General features: G+C 41.1%; 1 protein-coding gene across 6 annotated transcripts in view; it reads right to left on the reverse strand.

The window, feature by feature from the left end:
• Positions 1-23,896, reverse strand: part of Tet (Ten-Eleven Translocation (TET) family protein) — a 92,952-nt gene that overhangs the window by 6,260 nt on the left and 62,796 nt on the right. For 3 of the 6 annotated variants that reach the window (NM_001259652.2, NM_001274414.2, NM_139493.4), the window contains 2 exons: positions 3,826-4,215; positions 36-2,568 (listed from right to left, as the gene is read on the reverse strand). In NM_001259652.2, the coding sequence (NP_001246581.1) occupies positions 36-2,568; positions 3,826-4,215 (2,923 nt within the window). The remainder of the gene's footprint in view (positions 1-35; positions 2,569-3,825; positions 4,216-23,896) is intronic. The other 3 variants (NM_001259654.2, NM_001259653.1, NM_001274415.1) reach the window with 1 other exon arrangement.

A 23,896-nucleotide genomic window follows, 5' to 3' on the forward strand; every position in this document is an offset into this window, starting at 1 on the left:
AGGTTCTGATGTAAATGGATTAAGGCCAAACTCACCCAAATGTGTGTAGTAAGTACCCGGCTCCGGAGGATTCTTGTCGGACTGGAAGCACTCGCACTCGGGAATCTCTGTCTTGTTGCCCTTCTCCAGACGATCCGTGGTGTCAAACATGGGGTTGATCTTCTCGTGCTTCACCACAATCTCAGGGATTTCATCGGGCTTCTGTTTTCCCTTGGCTTTGCCCACACCACCAATGGGTTTGAGCCCATTGCCATGGGTGTCGATCAGTTCATCCTCGTCGATGAGTTCCTCCTTGGGTTGTATACCCAATCCCAGGCAGGTTCCGTCCTTTAAGTGCTCGGCGGTGGGTGGACGAGTGCCACCCTGTCGGCAGCAGGAGAACCCATTGTTCAGGGGTTTTCCCTCACTCCCCAGATAGGCATAGCCTCCACCGTGTCCCAGCATTCCCATGTCCTCGATCTTGGGCTCCAGCATGCCGTGGTGACTCAAGTGCGGAGGAGCTCCGTGTCCCAAAGCATAGCGATGCGGCGGAATGGGATAGGCGGGTATATCCTTCTCGTAGTTCGTGGGCAGTGGTATGATGCTGTTGGTATCCGGCTTGCGGTCCAGTTCCATCAAGCTCTGACCATGCCCATGGATCTGGTGCGGTTGGTTGGCAGGCGGCTTCCCTCTGGCACCGTAGGTGGAGTGCTGGTATCCCGGGACAAAATTCTGCTGGAAGTTCTGCTGAAAACTACTGGCTCCGGCGCCATAATAGGCGGAGTTGTGATGATAGCCGGCGTAGTCCTGCTGCCCATGACCATGGTGCTGTTGCACGGGCTGTCCTTGGCCATCGTTTTGGCAGAAGTCCGCGTACTGGATGAAGTTTTGGTAGTTCCGCTCGTAGCCCTCCATTTTATTTGGCTGCGGAGGACCAAGTAAGCCAGGCTCGGTCTTGATGTACTGCGAGTGATAGTCCTGGCCCGGTGGCGGTCCTCCGGCGGCATGTGGATGCGGGGGATAGTGAGCACTGAGCGGTTTCAGGCCACCACCTCCTGGATCCGTGGAGTTTCGATCACGATCGATCTCCGCCGCTGCCTCCGCTGCTGCTGCTGCCGCCGCCGCTGCTCGACTGGCTTTGCTGCGACTTCGCGACTTCTTAGGCTGGGCGGCGGCTACTGGAGGATGTTGTTGTGGTGGCACCACTGGCGGATCGACCGAGTGGTTGATGGTCGTGTGCTGTCCTGGCTGGTGTTGCTGCAACTGCAGCTGCAACTGTGCATCCTGTGATGCCGGATAGCCGCTAACCACGCTTGGCTTTTTGAACGAGTTGGCGTGGTGCGGCTTCCAGATGTGATCGCCACCACCTCCGATCGGCTCGGCAGCCACTTGTCCACCAACCGCCTGCTGTTGCTGCTGCTGTTGTTGCACCTGCTGCACTTGCTGCACTTGCTGCTGCTGCTGCTGCAGGTTGGGCAGTGGGTGGGTGGGCGTGGCACTGCTCGGTCCGTTGGCGCTCAGCGCCGCTTCGGGCCGGAGATGGTGGCTATACGATAAAAAATGACCGGTCTGCTGCTGCTGTTGCACCTGCTGCGGCTGCTGCTGCAGGTCTGGCGGCGGATCCTTGGGATCGCTCTTGCGCATAATCATCGACTTGATGCGTGTGTTCAGATGAAGTCTCTCACCCTGGGCATAGCCCTCGCCGCCCAAAGACTGCTGCTGCTGTTGTTGCTGCTGCCAGTTCCAGTCCTGCATCGGTGGCGAGGAGAGGTGTTGCTGCTGCTGTTGTTGTTGCTGCTGCTGCGGTGCCACGTAGGGCTGCAGCCCGTTGCCCGTGGGCGACTGGTGTTGCTGCTGCTGCTGCTGCAGCATGTTGCTGCGCGTGGGTGACTGGGGCACCGCTTGGTTAGGTGGCTGCATGGGCGAGGAGGCGGGCTGGGCCACCACTGTAGGAGGTGGGGCTGGCGTGGTGGTGCCTCCGCTGACCACTGTGGTGGCGTTGTTGTTGCTGGCGTTGCTGTTGTTCGTGTTGCTGGTGTTGCTGCTGCTGTTGTTGTTGCTGTTGCTGTTGGTGGCTGGGGAACCGCTGTAATCGCCTGAATACCCGTTACAGTTGAGTGAGCGCGGCGGCACGCTGCTCACCCGCGGATATCCAGGCGTGTCGTTTCCCGACATCGTCTTATTGAGGTCCGCTCCCAGATGCTGCTGCTGCTGTTGCTGTTGCTGCTGTTGTTGCTGCTGCGACGGCGGCACTGGTGCGGCGGACACCTGTCCTGCGTAGCTGGGCGCGAATCCCGCCACACTCTGCAGACCCACCTGGTTGATGGCCGACGGAGCCGTGGACAGCTGCTGGCTCTGGAAGTCGTAGCGCTGCACTGGCGCCGCATATGGCGACCTACCGTAGTTGGGATCGAATCCCAATCCCGACTGCACATAGCCGTTCGAGGGATACGCATACGACTGCGTCTGGAAGTCCAGGGAGTTCAAGGACGTTATGGCCGGTGTGTTCTGTGGTATCTGCTGTATGAACTGGTTCTGCCAGCCCTGCGACGGATCCGCCTGCCATGTGGGGTAGAAGGCCATGGGTGCCTGGAAACAAAGATGGAACGAACATTAATAATCTTTCAATTATGTGCACTTCAAGTTAAAGCAATTTGAATGTAAAATAAAATAAGTGAAGTAATAACCGCTTCCTGGCCATTTTTTTATACCCATATCCCCATTAATTCCAGGTCTAGACAAAAAACCAACGCAACTCAATGCCATTACCTCCTTTGCAACACCATTCATAAATAAGCATTTTGGCCATAAAAACAGTTGAAAACTGACATGAATTATGTAGCCAAAGCTAGCCTGGATTGGCCAGTCATAAATCATATTTTGTGTGCCCTAATTAGGCTCAGTCTAATTGGTAGCAAGCTCCAAAACCCAAAACAGAAATTTCCTTTTTGCCTGAGTTACAACTTCCGCGGCGTACACAAAACACCACTGTTAATTAACACGCCTCAAATTATGCTACATTTTTGCTCCCTGAATAAACAGGAAGCGCCATGAAAGGAAATAAAACGAGAAATAAGCCAGAAAAACAAAGCCAGACTGCCGGCCAGACCCAAAAACTCAACCCGTTTTCATTTGCATTTTTACGAGCGCGCAGAAAAGTTATGAAAGTGAAAGTGGGGAGCAGTGGCAGGCGGCCACAATGAAATTCAAATAAAATGTAAAAAATTAAAGCACACACAATTCGGATTACACATAAAAAAAAAGTAATTGGTATGCTTTGAAGATACTCAGCACTTTATATAAGTCAAGTTCTCACATAAATTCACCTTATTGTGCCCATCTTATTTTAGAAATATGTACACTTCAATGTATTTTAAGTAAGTAGTTGTGATCGACACATTTTTTTGCCTCAGTGCAGGCAAGTTGAGTTGCCAGGCAGCTGGCTTCCTGCGTCTGAAATTTATCTGCACCTGGCTCACGTGTGTGTGGTTTTGTTTTCAAAAGCATTTAGCAATCATTGATAAAAATCGACAAAATCTTTATGAATGAATGGGGAACTATATCTACTATATATATATATATATATACACGATGTCTGGCTGCGGCGAGTATGAGTTTGCACAGCTGCAATTGATTGGGCCCGGGGCCACGTGACGTATACGCAATGTGGCCATGCGGATTTATGGGCTTTTTGTGTTTTGTATTTTGCATTTCGTATTTGGCTGCCTTGAAATGGAAAACGAAATGGAAATCAAAGCTGCCTGAGCAGCGGGAAAGGGTAGGGGGGGTTTCGAAACACGAAAAGTTCAATGGCATTGCATAGGAAATCGAAACCGATTGACTCACCATGGGCTGCTGCGGTTGATCCTTCATGGTTTGGATTTGTGCGGTTATCTGATGTTGCTGCTGTGGCAAATGTTGCTGCTGTGCGTGCTGCTGCTGCAAGTGCTGCTGCTGCTGCTGTTGGAAGTGCTGCTGTTGCTGCTGCGGCTGCTGGTATTGCTGTTGCTGCTGCGACAGTAGTTGCTGTTGCGACAAAAGTTGCTGGTGCTGCTGGTACTGCTGCTGCTGCTGCTGTTGCTGCTGCTGCAGGTTGCCTGTTGCTGATGTGGTATTTGGCGATTGCTGCGGCAACAGTGTTGCTGCAGGCACTGGACTTAGACGAGGCGATGTTGCTGATGCAGCGGCTGCATTCAGTTTGTTTGCTTTGGTGGAGTTTTTGCGGGCGCGTGACTGCTGAAAAAAAACGGAGGGGAAACGAAAGTTAGTTAGTTCTAAACTTTTGATAAGCACGCTTAGCATTATAAATAACTCGCTTAGCCAGCTCTTAAATAAAGTTAATTTCGACAGAGTTGAAGACTGAGCTACACTTTGGTGCCTACAATTTCCAACTCGATATTGCATAGCTCAAGATATTTTTTAATTAAGGATATTTGTTAGTTGGCACAAATATTTTAATTGCCTCCCCATCCGATCGCATAAATTATGCCCGCCACGCTCACATAATTTCAACTTGTTTTCAGTCCGCAAACGCCGGGCAGCATGTAAAATTTATGTTGCCCACGATTTATGCGCAATTTATTTGTGCAGCCGATTCCGAAAACAGAGGAAAAATGTTGCAAAAATTCGTAGCAACAGCTGCGGTTGCCATTTGTTTTTGTCGTTGTGCCCGCTCGCCATTAAAGTCTTTCAAAATTTATGTTCATAAAAGCGTCGCTGTCGTTGCTTCTCGTCGTTTATTAGTTTTACTTTTTCTACATTTTCCTCTCCTGGCGAAGGGATGCAAAACGGCAAAAATAGTTTTTCGCTGCTCTGGACAGGTCCATCGATAATGTCAGGTCAGATACTTTTGCATTAAGCCAGCGAGTTTATATTGTGGCCTAACTTGGAACCAACTACTCATGGGTGGGATACACTTACAGAACTTCCGACAGTGAGGGAACCCACTTAAATATTGGTATATGGTTGTTCGGCAAACACAAGATATATGAAATTATCGATACAGCAAGCGTTTTCGCCCTTTTAATGAAGCATTGCTCTGCAAACATTTAAAATGCTGGCTGTGCAAATATGCATTTACACAATCAGACAAACTTTTCGGAATCCTGATGAAAGAGGGGCAGGGGTATAAATAAACATTGTGGCTGTCGTAAATTTCTTGCAATAAATCAACAAAAACAAAACTCCTTGGGTCCGTCCAGGGCAAACGAATATCTCTCGAAATATTTCTGCTAATTGCGAAAGGCACAAATCAAAAATGGCCCAAAAAGGCAGCTTCCAATTAAAGTGGCTGATGTGGCTGGGAGTTTTGTGCAGACAACAAACACGATTTGCATACATGGCCAACAGAATCGCAGTCAAAGCAAATCGTTTGTGCAAATTGGCTGCAATAAAGTGATTTATATTTTACACATGTGTGAAATAATATTTGCCACCTTGGCAGGGGGGCACCTTCCTCCAGTGGTGGGTGTAGTGTCCATATGGATTTATCTGGTATGCATAGTATGTGTCGCATAATGCCATGCAAATAAATCCAACAATGCGAGCTGGCAAATTCGAATTCCTCTCCTTATCTCCGGGCCCAGGTGCCAGCCGAGCAGCCAAATAACTTGAACAAACACCGGGCTGGAAAAAGGAAAATGGCAAAGGTGGTGGTGGGTGGGGGGTGGTGATGGGTTATCCCTCCTTTTGCTTTCTAAAAATATTTGCATTGCCAACATCGATGGGGCTGGCAAACGCAGGTGCAAAATTAAAATAAATTTGCACGCAATTTCCAATTGAAAATTGCCAATTAGTTTTGCTTACATTTAAATTTTTGCATTTTACGAGCAAACAGTCCCAAAATAAACACACACCCACAGATGTGTGCAAAGAATTAGGACCATTTCAAAAGGTAACAATTTGTTTATACCATGACGTAGTAATACATTTTAATACATGATATACATGATTTTATATTTTCATGGTTAAATCGTTGCCAATTTGACTGTTTTCTTAACCCCCTCTGTTCATTGGGCCTCCTTAAATATTAGCATTGAAATATTAATTAAACTTCTGCAAACACTGGCGAAAACATTTGCTTAGACATCGGCAAACAAATAAACAAACACGGCGCAAATGAAAAATCGTAAAAAAGGTAAATAGATCTTTCAGTGGCGGCGGGGAATCTTGGGTAAATGTTTTTCTATTTTTTCTGCGCTGCGTTTAATGCATTTCCTACACTATTTGCCCAGTTCATAAAAGTTAATTAAATTTTTATGATCGTCCGTTTGCATTGCGGCAACTATTTGTTTCTTGGTAAAATAAATAAAACGCCAAAGAAAGATGGCACCGCGCAGATACACGGCGTGCGCGTGTGTGAGTGAGTATCTGTGTGTGAGATAGTGCGAGATTAGTGAGTTGCAGTTGACACGGCCACAACAACAACAAGCACTGCGGGCAATGGCCCTCGGCGTTCCGAGTTATGCCTCCACTTTTTCTCTGAGTGTCGGAAAGAAAATTGCGCGCTGAGTAAACAGCAATTAGTGTGGCTATGTGTGCGTTTATCTCTTCGTGCGTGAGTGTGTGTCTTTTTTTTTATGCTTGTGTGCGTTACATCGCCTTGATAAGCAGCAAACGAAACGCAGCGAAATAAGGTTAAGTAAAGGTAAAATCACTTGCAAGACAGTCGCTAAATACCCTACATGCGAACTATAAGTTCAGTCATTAAATCAAAAAAATTTTGAATATATTTTATTTACAATATAAATTTAGTTTTGAATTAGACTTCTCCTTCTGCTGTTTAATTCGATAATACTGTAATACTTAATACTAACAGAACCCGAATTATTTGATTTTAAAAGCCAATTTGGCCTTGCATTAAACATACATACATACATACATGCTAATTTAGTTATAAACCCATGCTGATATTGTTGCTAAGCCACTAGCCAAGTTACCAGCACACCCGTCCCACTTTCACGCTGATAAGGGCCATATAACACCTCTCCGCTCTTCGTTTTTTATAGTGTGCCAGCGAGGCCGTCATAAATTACACACATAACAGAGTATACAATATAAATTATTTACATGTCCCCAAAGTCAAAGTCTGCTGATAAGGCGCAGGGAGGAGGCGGCGCAATGGGAAAGCAAATCAACAAAGCAACGAGGGAAAAAAAGGTAAAGGACAGCGAAAATAAAGAAAATGCACCGGGTAAATTGTAAATAAATCAACTATTAGTTATCGCTAGTGCTGGTGTGCGTTCCTATTTATTTCAAATTTTATCAGCAGTCTATTTATCTAGACTGTCGTGTCGAGCAAGTATTGGAAAATGGAAAAAATGTTGTTGTTTAGCTACAAGAAAAATAAATGAAAATTTAGAATGTGAAGAAATCTTATTTTCTTTGATTTAGCTACAGGAAACCTAATTTAAACTGTTTAGAAGAGAATTTTCCAACATTTTTACGATACTTTCTAAAAGCTCAAAAACTGATTAAATGTTTACAGCTTGGAGTTCAGGACCCCTGGACACACATATCCCATTTTGGAATAATGGCTAGCAATTAAAGCAAATCTTTATCAGGCCCATTCTGCTTATGCAGCAGAATACTTCATTTTCGGACTCGCAAGCACCATTTGCTCTAACGGCAAATGCAATTTCTATGATTGCATCCAGGCATCTCGCCTGCTCGCCTGCATTTTCCATTTTCCATTTTCCTGGCCCTGGTTTTTCGGTTCTCCCCGCTCCTAATGCTCCATTCTTATGCTCGTTTCGTCTCTCTGGCGCTTGAAACACCTTTGGGCTGCTCAAATATTTAACTTGTATTTCGTATTCATGCTAATTTTGCATTTTCCACAATTTTCCCGCCCACTCCCACCCGCTCCTTGGCCCCCTTTTGTGTGCACAGAATGTTTCTCTTCTCGTGTCCGCCGTTCTCTTTTCCATTCCATTATCCTGCAGCCTTTGGCATGGCTATGCAGGTACAGACAGAGAAAAACCCTATTTGTTTGCATTGAAAGAAAGATTGCTTTCAAATGCTCACTAGTTGTTAGAATGTGCCATTTTCCTCAGGTGCACTGAAATCACCAAGGGCCTTATATCATTTACGAAGGTGTGCAAAAGTATGCAGCAAAAGTTATTTCTCGCAGTGCCCCACAGTTGCAGGCTCTTGAGATTCTAGCGAACTGTCTGGCTATCTCCTCTCACACTCACACACACCGTCGCACAAGTAATTGCGATTGCATATGTGTGTGTGCCGTACTGTAATTGTACGTGTCGAGTGTGCGCCGTTGAGCAGGCTACACTTTTTTCCCTCTTTTCTCTCCTGCCTTGTTAGCATGTGTCTGTGTGTCGAGGGCTTGTTCTCGGCGATTGAGTGTGTGTGTGTGTGTGTGGGTGTGTTTTATTCAATTTAGCTTTCAATTAGGCTGCAATTGTTCGTCCATAGCACGGACAGTTGCATTCTTAAGCAGCTCGCTTCTGCGGCAGCTTAACTAAGTTTGAAATAATCCACTGACATGACATTTGCCCCAAGAAATGGCCGACTAATTCAATTTACGCCTGCTGAATTATTAAAGTTCCTGTTGGTCAACCCGAAGGGCTATTCATCAAGCCATCATTGATTGCATGCCCTTCCACTCACATCATCATTCCGATTGCATATTTGCGATAAATTAAATTGAAAAAGGGCGGTGGAAGTATACATTTACTGCAGCTTTCTGTGTCGGGCTATTTATAATCAGTGATCGAAAGGTACTGTTTACTTTCGACTATGCAAGGTACAAGGTAAATGTGTACCACCAAATTCGAATAGGTAAGCTACATGTTACACCTGATAAATATTCATTTTAGGTACTGGCTTGTTAGTTTACCAATAAAATCGATAAAAATCCAAGGTACCCAATAAAACTAGGTACATTTACATAAGCCTTTTCCATCACTGTTAATAAAACATTACTGGCTGGTAATCAATAGATCAAATATTTGCAAATCGCATCCAAAAAAAGGTGAGCAGACTTTACATTTTGAAAAGTCATTTGGAAATGAATGGAAATGCTTGTTATATAATGCATTTCGCTTTACTCTGCCCCCGCTTTTTTGTTTTGTCAGAAAACTTGTTTGGATGCTCTGTTCCCGTCTCTTTCTCCACGCCGCCATCCATCTCTGTCTGCTCTTTTTTTTCTGCAGCGTCAGCTTCGTGCTGCCTTGTTTTTGTTTTAATTATTGCCAGGCATGCCATTAATTTTGGCATGTCGAGTCGTTAACAAATTCCTTGGCAATTCTTTTTTCCTCTCCTCTCTTTTCTTTCATTTCCTTTATATTATATTATTCTACTTTAATTTTGTTCCCCTTTTTTTGGCACGCCATGGAACTTCTATTGTTCTCCTTTTGGCCTTAATTTCTGTTTGCTGTCTTTAATCGGTTTTTAAGCTGGCGTTGCTAATTGTTGCATACTTAAGAAATATTTGCTGTCATCTCGCAAATAAATAATTACTTATGCATGTTCACCTCACAGAATGCAGTTTTTTGTTTGTTTTTATTTCACATTCGGCCGAGAGTCCTCGAAAGACTTTGGCATCGTCGTGACAAAAGTTAATTACAAAGTTTGCAGCGCGGAAACTGCCAAATGAACACGAACAAAGCGCAGCCCCCAAAACGGGGATAGCATGCAACAGCAACACTGCAAAAGAAATTGCAACTGCAACAGCAACACATTGGAAGCGATACTTATCCATTGGTGCACGTAAAAAAATGCCTTGTCCTATTTGCATTCTATATCCACACATAAGTATGGCGTAATTACTAAGAATGTTGAAGAGCTTGCGCGGTTAATATAACTGGCGCCCAACGTGGGATGTTAGGATTACCATATTATGCGGATACTTCTTTTTGGCGCTGCTTTTTATTTAGCGTTTTTTTTCGAAGTGCATAACCAGAGAATATCCAACACCAACAACGTCACAGGCAGTTAGGCATTGTTGATACACCACACACACATTGGCGGCAATTGGCACACATGGACACACACTATCGCAATGGGGCCAAAAACAAGTGACTGGATCGCATTGTACAATAGAAAGTTAGCACAGCTCGTTGAAACTCGACTTTCAGGCAGGAATGGGAAATGGAAAATGGGTTTTGGGAATGGGAATGGGAACTGTCGACCCCACTCTACTTGTTGGATTCGCCGAGAAGATTGTGTACATCCGACAGCCGAAAGCAGAAAGCCGAGTGCCGAAAGCGATCGTAGATGTCGGCAGTTGACACTAGTGTGAGAAATTTGTCATGATGCAGTCGAAAATGCAGTTAAAATAGCGACAAAGCGGGTTGGTCAAATAATGGAAAATGGTGAGAAAACAAGCCTATGTTTTATTCCATTCAAAGAACTAGATGCTCTCTCCACTAATTAACTTACAACGTATTTGAAACAGCAATAATGCTTAAGGATTTTCTTCCTGATTTACATATTCAAAGGAGCAGATCTTGTTCAATTATTTAAATGCATCTTTGGTTTATTTTGCCTGCCAAATTCATGCAAATGCTGCGCTTAATCAAAGTCCTGATCCCAAATGGGAGTAGTGTGCTTGGCTGGAAAACTCATTAAGTGTGCTTGAGTCGAGTTATATGCCGAAATGCTGTTGGCTTAATTACTTGGCTTACTAAATACAAAGTAGCCCAACTGCGAAGAGGCGTTGCTTTCGTTTGGCAGCTGCTGCAAAGTATAAACAATTATGCTAAAATGCAATATTTACGGCCTCGTCGACTGTTATGCTAATCACGTTGTTTATGCTGCGATAGTGTGTGTGGTGCGTATGTGTGCGGTGTGTATGTGTGGCTGCATTGCCGATTGCATTTGCATACAAATTGCAATGTAGACGAAGAAGCAGCAACAAAAGCTGCAAAAACAGCAGCCCCAATGCAGAACAAGTCTCGCATAATTACAAGCAGAAGGAGAAGATTTTTCGCAGGCCACAACATAAAGCGAAATTATATCCCGTCTGCCGTTGCACTGCATATTTGCATTATTATTGGTATTTTCAAACCATATTTTTATGAATTTAATTGGCCACTGAAAAGCCATCGTTATGGTCGTGAAGTGTGGATAAAAAATAAAAACTACTCGTTACAGCTCGACAAAATTTAAGTTTCTCCTTATTCGTACAAAATTGTGGCTAAAATGTTGCTTATTTTCTTTCTATCTATTCTTCAAGTGTATTCGACTGCATTTCCAGATAAATCATTTTAATCGGCTATTGTGTGCGATAAGTAATGCAACAGAAATTGATTCGATTCCTGCGATTGGAAAAAGTAAATTGAAGGCAGCATTTGCTCTGCTTCCTCTACGCTTATTTATCCTTTTTAGCTGCACGCGATGATTTAATGCCGTGTGCCACTTCATTTTCAGGCTGTCCTGGCCATATTTAAATTATTATTATGCCGGGCCATAACAGCCACAACAACGACAACAACAACAACCACTACAAAGACAGCAACAGCAATAACGACGGCAGAAACATAATTAAAAACTTGTCTTCAATTGCCATAAATTCACGTCAAAGAATCTCGTTGCTAAAGTTGCCAAATACATTTTTTTTTTGTGCGCTGCTCTACTCTGCTTTCGTTATTATTATTATTTTTACAACAATCTCTTTGCCTGGCCGGCCTGAAAATTGAAGTCATTATTATAATACTAGTTTGTGTTAGTTTTTCTGTGTGTGTCTTTTTTTTTTTACGTAAACTAGTTTTGTGGCTTGGCCGCGATTTGGCCAAGTGGAAATGTAAGTATTTGCAATAGTTTTCCCCGCGCAAATTTCCCGCTCGGCTTATTAGATCAACTTGGCTAATTGCCGGCACATAAATCTATCTGTATATTTTGTGATATTTGTGAGTCATGGAATGGGGAAGCTTTTAACTTATTGGTTTCTGTTCGGCCAACGGAAATGCCAAACTGGCCGCATTTGGAGGTAGCTAAAATTATACTCTATACCTCGACTGAGGAGCTGAGTAATTTGACACCATGAATCACTTTTATCTGATTTGCCTGGGTATTTTGCGTATATGTATCTATTTTTTAGCGCCTTCGGCGAATGGCGTTTATATTTTGATGAGCTGCGAGCGTTTAGTCATTTAACGAGTTCATTGTTTTGCACATCGATTGAAAGTCAAATTGAGTGATCTTCTAATGAATCGAGTAATTTGCATATTTTAGTCAATTAGGTGGGTTTGTTGGCAACATAATATATTTTATTTATGCTAGATAATTGCGTACAAGTCATAAAGTTGTTCTCTATACACATTTTCACATGATTGTAAATGCCATCGTAAAAAATGTTTATGCTGCCTGCAGAGTTTTAGCCAAAAAGAATAGTAAAATGTATTTTTAAGTTTAATGGCTTAGTTAACACGTTATTTCCGAGTGTGTGAGAAGAGTGTTTTCGAAAACCTCTCAATTCCTGTTGAATATTTATTGCACTGCATTTAAAGACTTGTTCCAGTTTTATTCATACTTTCCCAGCATTTCCTCATTCCTTTTTATAGCACTCTGCCAACAAATTTGCCCGTAATAAACTGTTCAAACAAATTTCACCCAATTTGTCTTCATTTACTTAGCATTTTTGCACTTCCCCCCGCCTCGATTATTGATTCACATTCGCTTTTACCCCACTCAACATTCATTTTGCACACCTGTGTGCCGCCCTCGATTTTCAACGTCATCGGTTACCAAGCTGGGCGCAAAATAAACAACCAAATCAGAAATACCTTTTTGCCTCGCGTTTTTTTTTTTTATTATTTTGCGTGGCAACGCGGCACTCTAAGCAAAAAACCGCAAAAAACGACTACAATTAATTTGTATGGGCAAAAAAATGACAGAACCCCGAAAAAAACCAAGCAAATAAATATAAATAAATAAAAAAAGGGGGGGAACTGCTCGGAAAAAAGAACAAAACGGCACGCGAGCCGGCGTATCAATGACCAGTGGGCTTTCGAGCCCCCCAAATCCCCCCTCAAAAAGCAGTGGCCTTAGGCCAAAAACAACAAAATCTCAAAGCGCTTTGAAAGTGTTGATGAATGAGTTTTTGGCTGATGTTGCTGCTGCAGTTGTTGCAGTTGTTGCTGCTGTTCAAATGTTGTCGTTGTCAAGTGCATAACAAAAATGAGAATAATGAAAAAAGGGGTGAAAAACAACGACAACTGGCAACTACAACCAAATGACTCAATTTACAATTGTAAAAAAAAAAATTGCAAAAACGTTGTAAAAAATCCGCGTTGCCTCGTTGTTCTTGTTGTTGCTGCTGTTGTAAAATGCGCAAAATGTCAACGACAACAACGACGTCACAACACAGTTTTTTGCATTTTTTTTGCCATTTTGTTGTATTTTTTTGCCTTTTTCATGCGAATGTTAAATTCTGCTGTACGCGAGTGTGTAGTTTAAAGTTTTGCTTGTATTTGGCGCGCTGTGTGTGCTTTGCGTTTATTGAACTCGCGACGCGGCATGAGGTTAATTGACCTCGTGCTTAATGCAAAAATAAATATAATTTTGTACAGCAACGGCAGCAGCAACAACAACAGCGCCGACAACGAAACGAAGTCAAATGAAAAAGTGAAAAAGGGTCGCAGTTGCCGTGTAGTTTGTGTAGTAAGAAGTTTAAAAAAAGAAGGTAAAGAGCAAAGCAAACAAGTCAAAATGAAAACACGTTTAAAGTGTTTAACATACAAACTGATATGCGCCGGTATGTGAGCAGTGATATGTGCCAGGTGAGCCCATGAACAAGGGGTATGCAGAGGGTTAATGGGGCAGTTGGTCGGCTAAAATGTTGTAAAGTGATCTCTCATGACTGTTGCGAGTATTAAATATGAAAGTAAAAAGCATACAACATAATTTATATATATTTTTAAGGGGTAACAACGAGTCGAATCCCCTTCCCAAAACTACTAGCATGTAAAATCTTTGAGCCAAACTTCGTCCTCCATTCCAATTGGACTTACACAGATATAATAATTCTGCGGACTTTTTAATATGCATATCACACTGCCACCCACGCACAAATAAGCTGAATGAATATTTGAAAAATTTCATTAACTTCAAGTCAATGCAAATGACAGCAGATATCTACTTGCCACACCCAAAATAATTGAACAATTTATTCTCAAAAAAATAGGAAGGAGAAAAAGCCAAATTGCTCTGCAATATTGGCTCGTTTTCGTAGCTTTTGCTGGAGTATATAGTAGTTTGATTTTGGCCAAAATAAAACTATTGCCTACTTTCGGTTCATTGAACTGTCGCTAAATTAAAAACTTTCCCTAAAAAGTGATGAATAATTTATAATTGAAATTTATGACCTAATAAAATGAGGTATATTTTGCTGGGAATTCGAGGTGATATCATCTCTTTGATTCAATTCGTTTCGAATCGATTCAATTAAGTTTTGCTTTATGAGACAAAGATGACAAGATGAGGAGATATAATAAATCCAAATGATATTTTTCAAAATTAAATGCCACGTGACATGCATAATTTATTCGTCGAGGTTAATGCCTTAAATTCGCCTTAAAAATGCAAAATTCCTTTTAATTATGCATAATTATTTCGGTTAGCCGAGAGTCTAATTAAACACAATTAAAATGGTTCTTCGCTGCCACAAAATGCAAATGAGGAAGAAGTTGTAGAAGACGAAGTAGGAGGTTCACTGACCGCCGAATAAGTGAACTTTTGGCCAAGACTTATGTACGAGCCTCTTGAGTTTGAAGCTAAGAGGCTAAGAGGCGGATCAACTTCAGATCCGAACGATTCAAGTGGTGCTCCAAATCCTAGACTTATCTAGTAACTTTTTGGGATTACACCCGGAATGCCGGTTCTGGCCGGTTCCAACCCCTAAGCCTGCTCATTCCGTGGCTTATCCCACGTCATTAAGTTACTTAATCACTGTATTTAATTTCCTTACGGCCCCACTCATTATCTCGTCGTATTACTACAGACTAAAGTGGATCTGGAGACTGGAGGTTGGGAATGGGGAACCCGATGTGAGTTGGAGCGTACTAAGAGATACTCGCACTCGCATGAATCACTCATACCTCCGATTTGGTTTCGGCCAGCTGGTTTTGGCCTTTTCTCTCATGCTCCGCCTCACCTCACCACTCTCTGCACTTTGCTTTACTTTATTTATTTTGCGGAAATGTTTTCCTTTCCTCAACGTTTACACCAGAAACTCGTTTCGCTAATTGGCCCCAAAAACAAAGAGCGGTGCAAAAAATGCGAATAAATTGGCGACAGACATTAAGTGACTTGTCTTGTTAGCCCGATTCCGATTCCAATCCCAATTCCGATTTAGATTCGAATTCGAATTCGGACTCGGATTCTCGGCTCCTTACCAACCGTCGATTTGGGTTAATGTCCAGAACTTACCTGCAAGGGAAAGCGAAAAAAGTGTTAATTAGTAAAAGTCGTTTGCTGGCCAAGTGAAATCAAGAAAAAGTGCTTATTATATATGTATGCCTAAGTGCAACAATTCAATACAATATGGGTCGAACTTAAATTATGTATATAATATGGTCCATTTATCTAGGATTGAGATGTATTCCACTAGGGATTTTACTTTGATTTGGATTCCTTTCACTTTCATTGTTGTATTCGAACTTTTATTATTTTAACTATATATTTCCATAATAGTTTGTACATCACCCTATGAGGATTTCGCTTTGGGGTTGTGTATCCCCCGTAATTATATCAATCGATTGCAATTTATAGGAAAATACTCAGCAGATCCGAAGGCCAGAATCGGATGGGACAAAGGAGAACCTCGGGCTAGTGGTTATCCTTGAAATAGTACAATGCCTGCTGCCCGCGGAGGCTGCGAAGTCGGAGGTTGCGGCTGCGCGCTGCCAAGGTAAACACTGTTATAGGATCGGATTGGTGTGTGAGAGAGAGAGAGAGAGGGGGGTCGTTGCGAAGGGAAAGAGACGGCATGGGAGGGAGTGAAGAAGAGTGCGAGAGAGAGGGAGGCAGCATAAACAGGCTCCAGAAAGAGAGGGCGAGTGCACATTAAAAAATGGGAAGAAGACAAACTGCTTTCAGATTGAGAATCAGATTCTTTTTTTCTCCTCCTTTTGCGCTTTGTTCGCTGGCCAGAAGAGCACAAAAAAACAAAAAAAAAAAAACAAAATAAGAAAAGACTGGAAAACAAAGAGAAAAGAAACTGAGCAGCAACAACAAAACTCGATTAACTCGACATTAATTTTAATTCGACATTTGCCTGTTCCTTAGTTTACTTTTTTTATTGTCCCCTTTTGAAACCCTATTTTGTGGAATTTCTTTTGATTTTCTGTTGGCTTCTTTCCTTTGTTTCCCCGCAATTAAACGTTTGGGTTTTTGTTTTAATTTTAAGTTTTTACTTCGTCCCAGGCCAGACGGCCCTCTTCATCTGCCCTCGAGTGTCTGCCAAAATGCAAAGTGTTTTTTATTAAACGAGTTCTATTTCCGTTTTCGGCTGACTTTAACGAGGGATCATAAATCATCGACGTTCTGTATTTCCACCTTTCAAGCGAATGGATGGATATCTTTTTCAGTCCGTAGCAGATGCAATCAATGGAGTCGTAAAACATATTTAAAACCAATTCATATTTATATTAACGACTTCCCTTTTAAGAAGAAGGAAATATTGTAATAGAATCGAATGATTCTCCTCCTTTGCCTGTAGACTTTCCAACTAATTAGGCAATTTATCCAAAGCCCGCAGATTGTGCAAGCTATTAATAATTACGGAATTTTGTCAGCTTCTCAAACGGAACTTGGTTATAAATAATATTACGTTTTTTTATGACAGCATAAAAAGATTATTCTTTAACTTTCCCACAAATAACATGTTATGTCACCTATTAATTACAGCATAGCAGAAAAAAATCAATAAAACTAGCAAATGAATTCTATCCCAGGAATCCTTGGCTAAAAGTGCAGTTAAACGATGCGGGAATAATTGATTCGCTCATCGGCGCGGCGAATGTGGCCATAAAAGTGGCCAAGTGTTTGGGCCACGGTCGCGAACACCTCCTTCTTTCTGGCCATGTGCATTCCCAGGTTCCAAAGAGGTTAAGACGATGTTTTACGATCGAACCGAGGGAGGACGGGACACTTGAGGCTGTGTCGGGGTCACGTAGACCCCATTTATATCAAATTATCTTACCATAATAATGAATTGTTGGCAATTATAGGCATTATCGTTATTTATGGCCCTCGAAGTCGTATTCCAATCTCTTTGCATTTTCCACGTCCCGAGGGAGCGCTTTAGCCCTGCCAGACCCACACATACATAAAAGTAAATCTAATTAAACCAGAATGCCTCACGATCCGAGGTCTTCGAATAGAACCTGTGTTCTATATCTACATGAGGGGGAACTGGTACGATTCACTTTGTGACTCATTGTAATTGGCAACTTCCGCTGCGCCGGGCGGAATTAATGAAATGTCTTCCCAAATCGACATTGAACAGCTAATTGAGTAAAACATGAATTGCCCTAGATTTTCCCCGAAATCGAGCAAAACAAAAACAATCCGAATGATGATAAGGGAAGGGGTCCCATAAAACATTCTGTTGAAGGCAATTTCGGCACTGATAAGCGTTCTCTATTTAGTAATATGATGTACATATGTAGGTATGATATGGTACCAAGTTTTGAGCAAAAATCGAGAAATATGGCGGAAGATTCCGGCAGACTGTAAGGGAAATTTTCGCTGAGATATCACAGGTGTTTTTTTATGGCCTTTTTAGGGGGTTATCCCGTGATCACTATCACATTTTTATAACAACCATTGAAACTAGTTACCCGATGCAATGTTGACAGACGAAATTATATTTACTCAAAACGATGGAAATATTTCCTAATTGTTTTTAAAATATTTACTTTAGTAATAACACCCCAACCGCAACAATAATGAATGCTCTTTGGCTAATGGCATTTCCTGCCTCGATTTAGTTGCCAATCAAGCGATGATGACTTGTGCTTTTCCCTTGCACTTTTATTCAATTTAATCTAGGAGGGTCTGTATTTTTCCATTTTCGCCCAGCACACACCCTTCTTTAAGGCTTAATTAGAGCTGCGCTTTTATATCCCATTTCCTGTGTGTTGACTTACTTGGCAACAAAGGAAAACCAATCAGTCAACGAGAAAAGATACAAAACGAGAGGAAAATGTTAATCAAAACAGTCTATTTCGATGGCAAAGAGAAATGGAGGACTGGGGGAAAATAAACACAAATAAATGTAAATCGTATAGTGACCAGCATTAAAGTATTTATTATGTCACACACAAAATTGTTTTGTCCGGCAGTCAGATCCAAATGAAAACGACACAAATCAAGTATGCAAAATAGGCAAAAAGTAGCTAATAATTATAAATTTTGGGCGGTTTTTGGCTACCTCTTAGTTAGTTATTCTAATGCTGGTTGTGATCATATTTTGTTATGACTGGCATATATTTCTAAAATAGTTAACAATAAATTCTTCCTTAAGAGGTATTTCTGCAGCCTCGACTTCATTTGGAAACCATTTTCGTTGGCACTTGAATTTAATTAAAATGAATGCAAATGCAGAAACCATAAAGTTGAAAGTTTATTTGCATTGTTATTGCAATTTTGTGATTGTCACTTGAATTGTTTAGTGTTGTTACTGCATTTTTGTTGGCCATTTTTATTGCAGCACTTTTTGTTGAATTTGTATGGCGTGCATTTGTTATTTTTTCAACTTGGCTGCTGACTTGCGGCCCCTTGGCATTAAATGAAAATTTATTTCGCAAGTTGTGTATGTGAAAATTGTTGCTCATGTGGAAAACTATTTCTGCAGACCGAATACAAGAAAGTAGAAAATGGCCGAAGAAATGTGTCAATTAAATTTGAAGTGCAACAGCAGTTGGCAATTGACTGCAAAGTATCTACTAGATGTATCTTCGTATCTTAACATCTCAGCCCGTTTCTCTGGCTCAAGCAATTTGCATTTCTTTTGGCCATATTTGTGGAAAATAAAATTAAACTGCAGTTTAAACAAAGCAAAAATTAAAAGCAAATATTGCCAGCCCAAGAAAATGGGAAGAGAGCGAGACACATTTACATATGCAAACATGACATAAAATGTTGCCTGCCCCCTGCCACGCCCCCTTCTATACCTTCTCTGGCTTGGAGCGCCTTCTTCTGAGTCTTTACCCCATCATGCCGACTGAGTCTTCGGCTCTCTGCAGGAATTTTAATAAACGAATGTCAATATTTGCCCAACATAAAGCAGAAAATACAACGATGGCCCCACAATTGTAGTTGTCGGGTGAAAGCGAAGGAAAATCGGGGGAAAATGGGGCTTGCGTGCACGAAAAGTCAGAATTTCTCTTCGTCTGATGTTTGCCCAAATATTGTATATTTTTCTATTTCATCCAACTGGGCTGGCAGCTCCTCGATTTGGCCAATTCAATTAATCTGCAATTGAAATGCAATTGCTGTCACAGGTGTTTGCAATCGATAAGCCAGGCTAAAACTTATGCACCCAAATGGGAGCCAGAGGAATTTTGATGGCCTGCAGTGCACTTTTGGCTCTAAAGAATATTGCAGGTTTTAAATTTCCATTTCTTGGGCAGGTGTTAAATTGAGGCAATAATTGGCGTAAGCTTGTAGAGTTCTAAAGAGATGAAGCTTCTTGTGCCAAAAACAATATTCATTTAAATCGAATGTAATTTTAAACACTAAATACTATAGTTTGTGCAACAAATTTATTTTGAAATAGTACATTGAAACTCTGGCTTGAGTCAACTGGAAAGATCTGGGAATTAATTCAGCGTATCAGGAGCAATTGCCTGTAACCTATTTGCAAATGAGGGAGATATGTGAATCCAATTTCAGGTAAATTGCTTGGCAATCCGGCAGAAACTATTCCTGATAATCTACCTTGAGCAAACAAATGCAAGGCAGTTGTGTTTTCGTATCTACATATATGTAAGTAGATATATTGGAAAGGAGGAGAAGAGGAGCAAACATGGTGTCGTATAGATTACTGGACAATCAGCTAACACACCTGAGCTAAGACACTGATAAGGCCGAAGCCCATCTCCAACCACGTTCCTGCCGCACATATCGATATGTGTATCTATGGGAAAACGCTGCACGTTCGCTAGTTTTGTATCTTTTTCCCACTCCACCCAACTCGGCACTCGATAATCGTTAGCAGTTATCATGGGTTTTGGCACTACAAGACAGCTAAAAAGTGGGAAAAATAGAAAAAACCAGAGAATTGCTTTGGCAACACTCTGCGGGCCAAGGAAAGGGCACTTGAATCTGCATCTCCGCCTCCTTGCCATGCAAAACACTTAACTATTATTTTTTCTCCATTTTTTTCCGATTTTTTCGTGCCATCTTCTTGCTTTATCAATTTGACATATTGACGTTGAGCGCTGAAAGTGCATTAAAGTAGCTGGCAGATGCATAGATACAAATGTATCTGGAAAGCCAGTTTCCACTGGATTTTCCATGGCTTTTTCGGTGTTGACACCTGACCCGATTCATGGTCACAAGCGATGACAAATTGTACTCCATGCCAAAAGACAGAAAGAGAGAGAGGGAGGAAGAGGGAGAGCGATAGATGGCTGTGCGATAGAGATGGCCTGCAAGTGCTTGTTAGCGCTTTTGGCATTGTTTGTGCACTATTCTGGCCCAAACCATTTCGTTTCTTTCCCTCCTCCTGCATACACACAGTTTACTTGGCCTTTTTGCTTTGCACGCTTTTTCGGTTTTTAGCAAAGTCATGGAGCCGCATTTCTCACATCAAAAGTGAGGATCCCGAGGGAGGGGCGTCGTACTCAGACTATGTATAGTCTACTCGTATATGGAGGGCTCCAGACAGGATATGAAAAAGTGTCGGCGTATAATGGCAAAAGTCTAAGATATACTGGCAACAACAAAACAAATACCAAATACCAGAGTGCAAATAAAGATGCAAAAATGCACTTAAACTCAAGTGAACTCTGGCCACAAAAAGACAGAGTCCGAGGGAAAAAGGGTTTCCATTCGCAAAAAAAATTCCAGCGAAGAAGTATGATAATATGTCTAATTTCAAGTGGCTTTCCTTGAAGTCATAATTAATTGGAATATTTCGATCGCTTGCCATCAATTTCATCAATTTCGGACTTTCGACGTGTTGTTTTGGTGACTCAAGGCAATTGTGGGTAATTTTACTTCTCTATAAAGACATCGGGTGAAGTTTATCGGCTTTGGTATCTGGTTAAAGATAAGAACTATTCGTTATCTGATTTATGGGTTTTTTTTTTTGCCTAAGTTATAAGCAGGTCTATGATGAAATTAAATATCGTTGAAAATATAACTTCTCTTATCTGCTTAATTCCGATTAAAGATTACGAAATTATGATTACTTTTAAAGGTAGTCAAGGTTGACCATAATTTTGCAAAAACCTTGAACGCTTGTATCGTATTTTTATTAATACTATTAGTGACTTGAAAACTAATTATGTCACATTTTCCTTGACAGCATTTTTAATGAAAATATCCAGTTAGCTTTGTGGCCTTTAGTGGAGCACTAAAGCTGTCTCTATAAGGTCTACTGGGCCAAATTGTTGGTCATAATAACCAAAAGCCAGCGTAATAAATTTTAAATAATTACCTATTAAGGCTTTACTTGGTCGCTGGCTGTTACTTATACATGAATCATCCGTTTGTGTACGTATATTACTCGGTTTGTCTGTGTGAACGTATGAACGTGGCCATAATGGTCTAAAGCGAAGAGGAAGAAACACGAAAATGGCTCTCGAAATTGCTGTAATTTATGATGATGTCCTAGATTACATGAAAATTGTTTTCTTTCGATTACAGTTCGCCACAAATAGTGGTACATATTTATAGTTATACATTTAAGTTTGCTTTTACCATTTGTCACAGTAATTTAAAGGCATGTGAAAGAGTTAAATTAAATGTAAATATAATAAACGTGCAGCATAAATCCAAGCCTGTCAGTCTGCCCCTAAAACCCTCTTCTCACCAACAAGCTGGCAAACTGGTTGCGACAACTTTCTATAGATACTTAGATACATCTGACGGCTTCCTTGAGCGTGTTTGCTTTTCGTAAAAAACTAAAAACGGAAAAAATTAAATGCAAAACTAAACCTAAATATTTGATCTGAACTATGCCAACCTGGTTTCGTTTCTGAGACCAAATAAAAAGTTTCTATTATGTCTTGGGAAGTTAAGCAGTTGATTTACTGCCTGTGGTAAGTACTTTTTATGTGCGAGTGTGAGTGTGAGTGGGTTTATCTACCAGAACCTTGCTGTACATACATATATACATACGAATATATACGTATAGTACATGCTTTTTTTTTTGAGGGGAAGCAGTTTGGGGTTCAACTATCGCATTATTTATGAGTTTGTTTGTTGCTCTTGCTCGTCTCTCGTATCAGCTCATTACAATGATTTATATTGGGCATTAGATAAATGCTATTGTGAAAGTTGTAAATGCTGTGTATATATTTCAGGCGCTGGCATATAGATATTTTTATCAAATTTCCCCTTTCTAAAATTAGTGTAGGAAAACTACCAAGAAATACATTTTACAGGCCAATTTATAATGTTGAATGCAACAATTTCTTTCTGCTACTGACAGAAATTTCAATTTTCATTTAGAGCAAGTGTAGTTTTTCGCACAACATTGTTGGAATAGCATTCGAATGCTAATTGAATTCGCCATGGTCGAGCATAATGGCCAAATGGGTATTATTAGCCTCTAAATGCTCGTTGTCAGCTGTCCGCGCATTTCCTTTGAAATTTGTCGAACTCAAAATAGTTCGATTCAATTATAATTAATTTTAAAGTTAACCTTTTATCATACATACATGTATGTATGTGCACTTGCCGTAATGCAATATTTCGAAATTAGCTATTTACTAAATTTCGTCAATTTACTCCCAGTCATGCAACAACATTTTTGGTTGTTAGCTAACTGCAACATGCAGCTGCCTCCACTGACTTTCTCACATGGATTTTTTGTTTTTATTTTTCTTGTAGTGCCTCTAATGATTTGCACGAAGTAAAACTTTAATTTATGTATAAATTTAATTTAATGCCGGAAAAACTCATGAAAAATTTCTTTCTTTTTCTTCACTTGGCTATTTTGTAATGAAAATTTGGCAACAAAATAATGAAGGCGAAAGGCGGAGGCGCAAAAACTTTTGCGCAAATGTCAGGCATTTATTTCAATGGACGAAGTTTTCCATGAATTTTTATTGATTGCTGGCGAAATTCAGCTATTTAGTTTGTATAATTTTCTTTGGTTTAATTTTGTATTTGTTTGATCAATTTGGGGCGCATTGTAACATTTTACTTTTGCGCTATGAAAAAAGTTAGGGTTTAGCATTTAGGGTTTACCTATTACTTTTTAATACTTAAGCACTTGAGATTTAAGCCTGTCTAATTAATCATCATTAATTTTTTCGAGCTTACAATGAAGTAATTAGGAAACGAGAACACCTAACCAATCAATTTGGATAACACACACATCCCAACTAGCACTCAGCTGGATTTATGGACCTTAGCCCAAGGTGAAACCAGATAGATGTAGGGGAGATTTTCCCTAGAAGGCAGCAGCTGCAATACCTGAGATTAATGAGGGTAGGGGTACAATGAAGACAGGCCGTAAAAAAAGGGTTGATAAGGAATTTTCGATTAGAACCTGAAACAACTCTGCCCAAGGGTTAGATAACTTTTTTAAAATTCCTTAAACAGAAGAAAAAAAAACGGAATTTAATGAGTTTTTTTTTTGCGGGGAGAAAAGGGGGATTCTTATGAAGACATGTGAACTTGATTGCCAAATTTGTTTTTGCTCTCATAATTGTTTGTTGCTATGTACTTTTCGTGTATGGGAAGAGCAAAAGTTGAGAAATTGCGCGTGTGTATGCAAAAC

Source organism: Drosophila melanogaster, chromosome 3L (genome assembly GCF_000001215.4).
Source record: "Drosophila melanogaster chromosome 3L".
NCBI classification, from domain to species: domain Eukaryota; kingdom Metazoa; phylum Arthropoda; class Insecta; order Diptera; family Drosophilidae; genus Drosophila; species Drosophila melanogaster.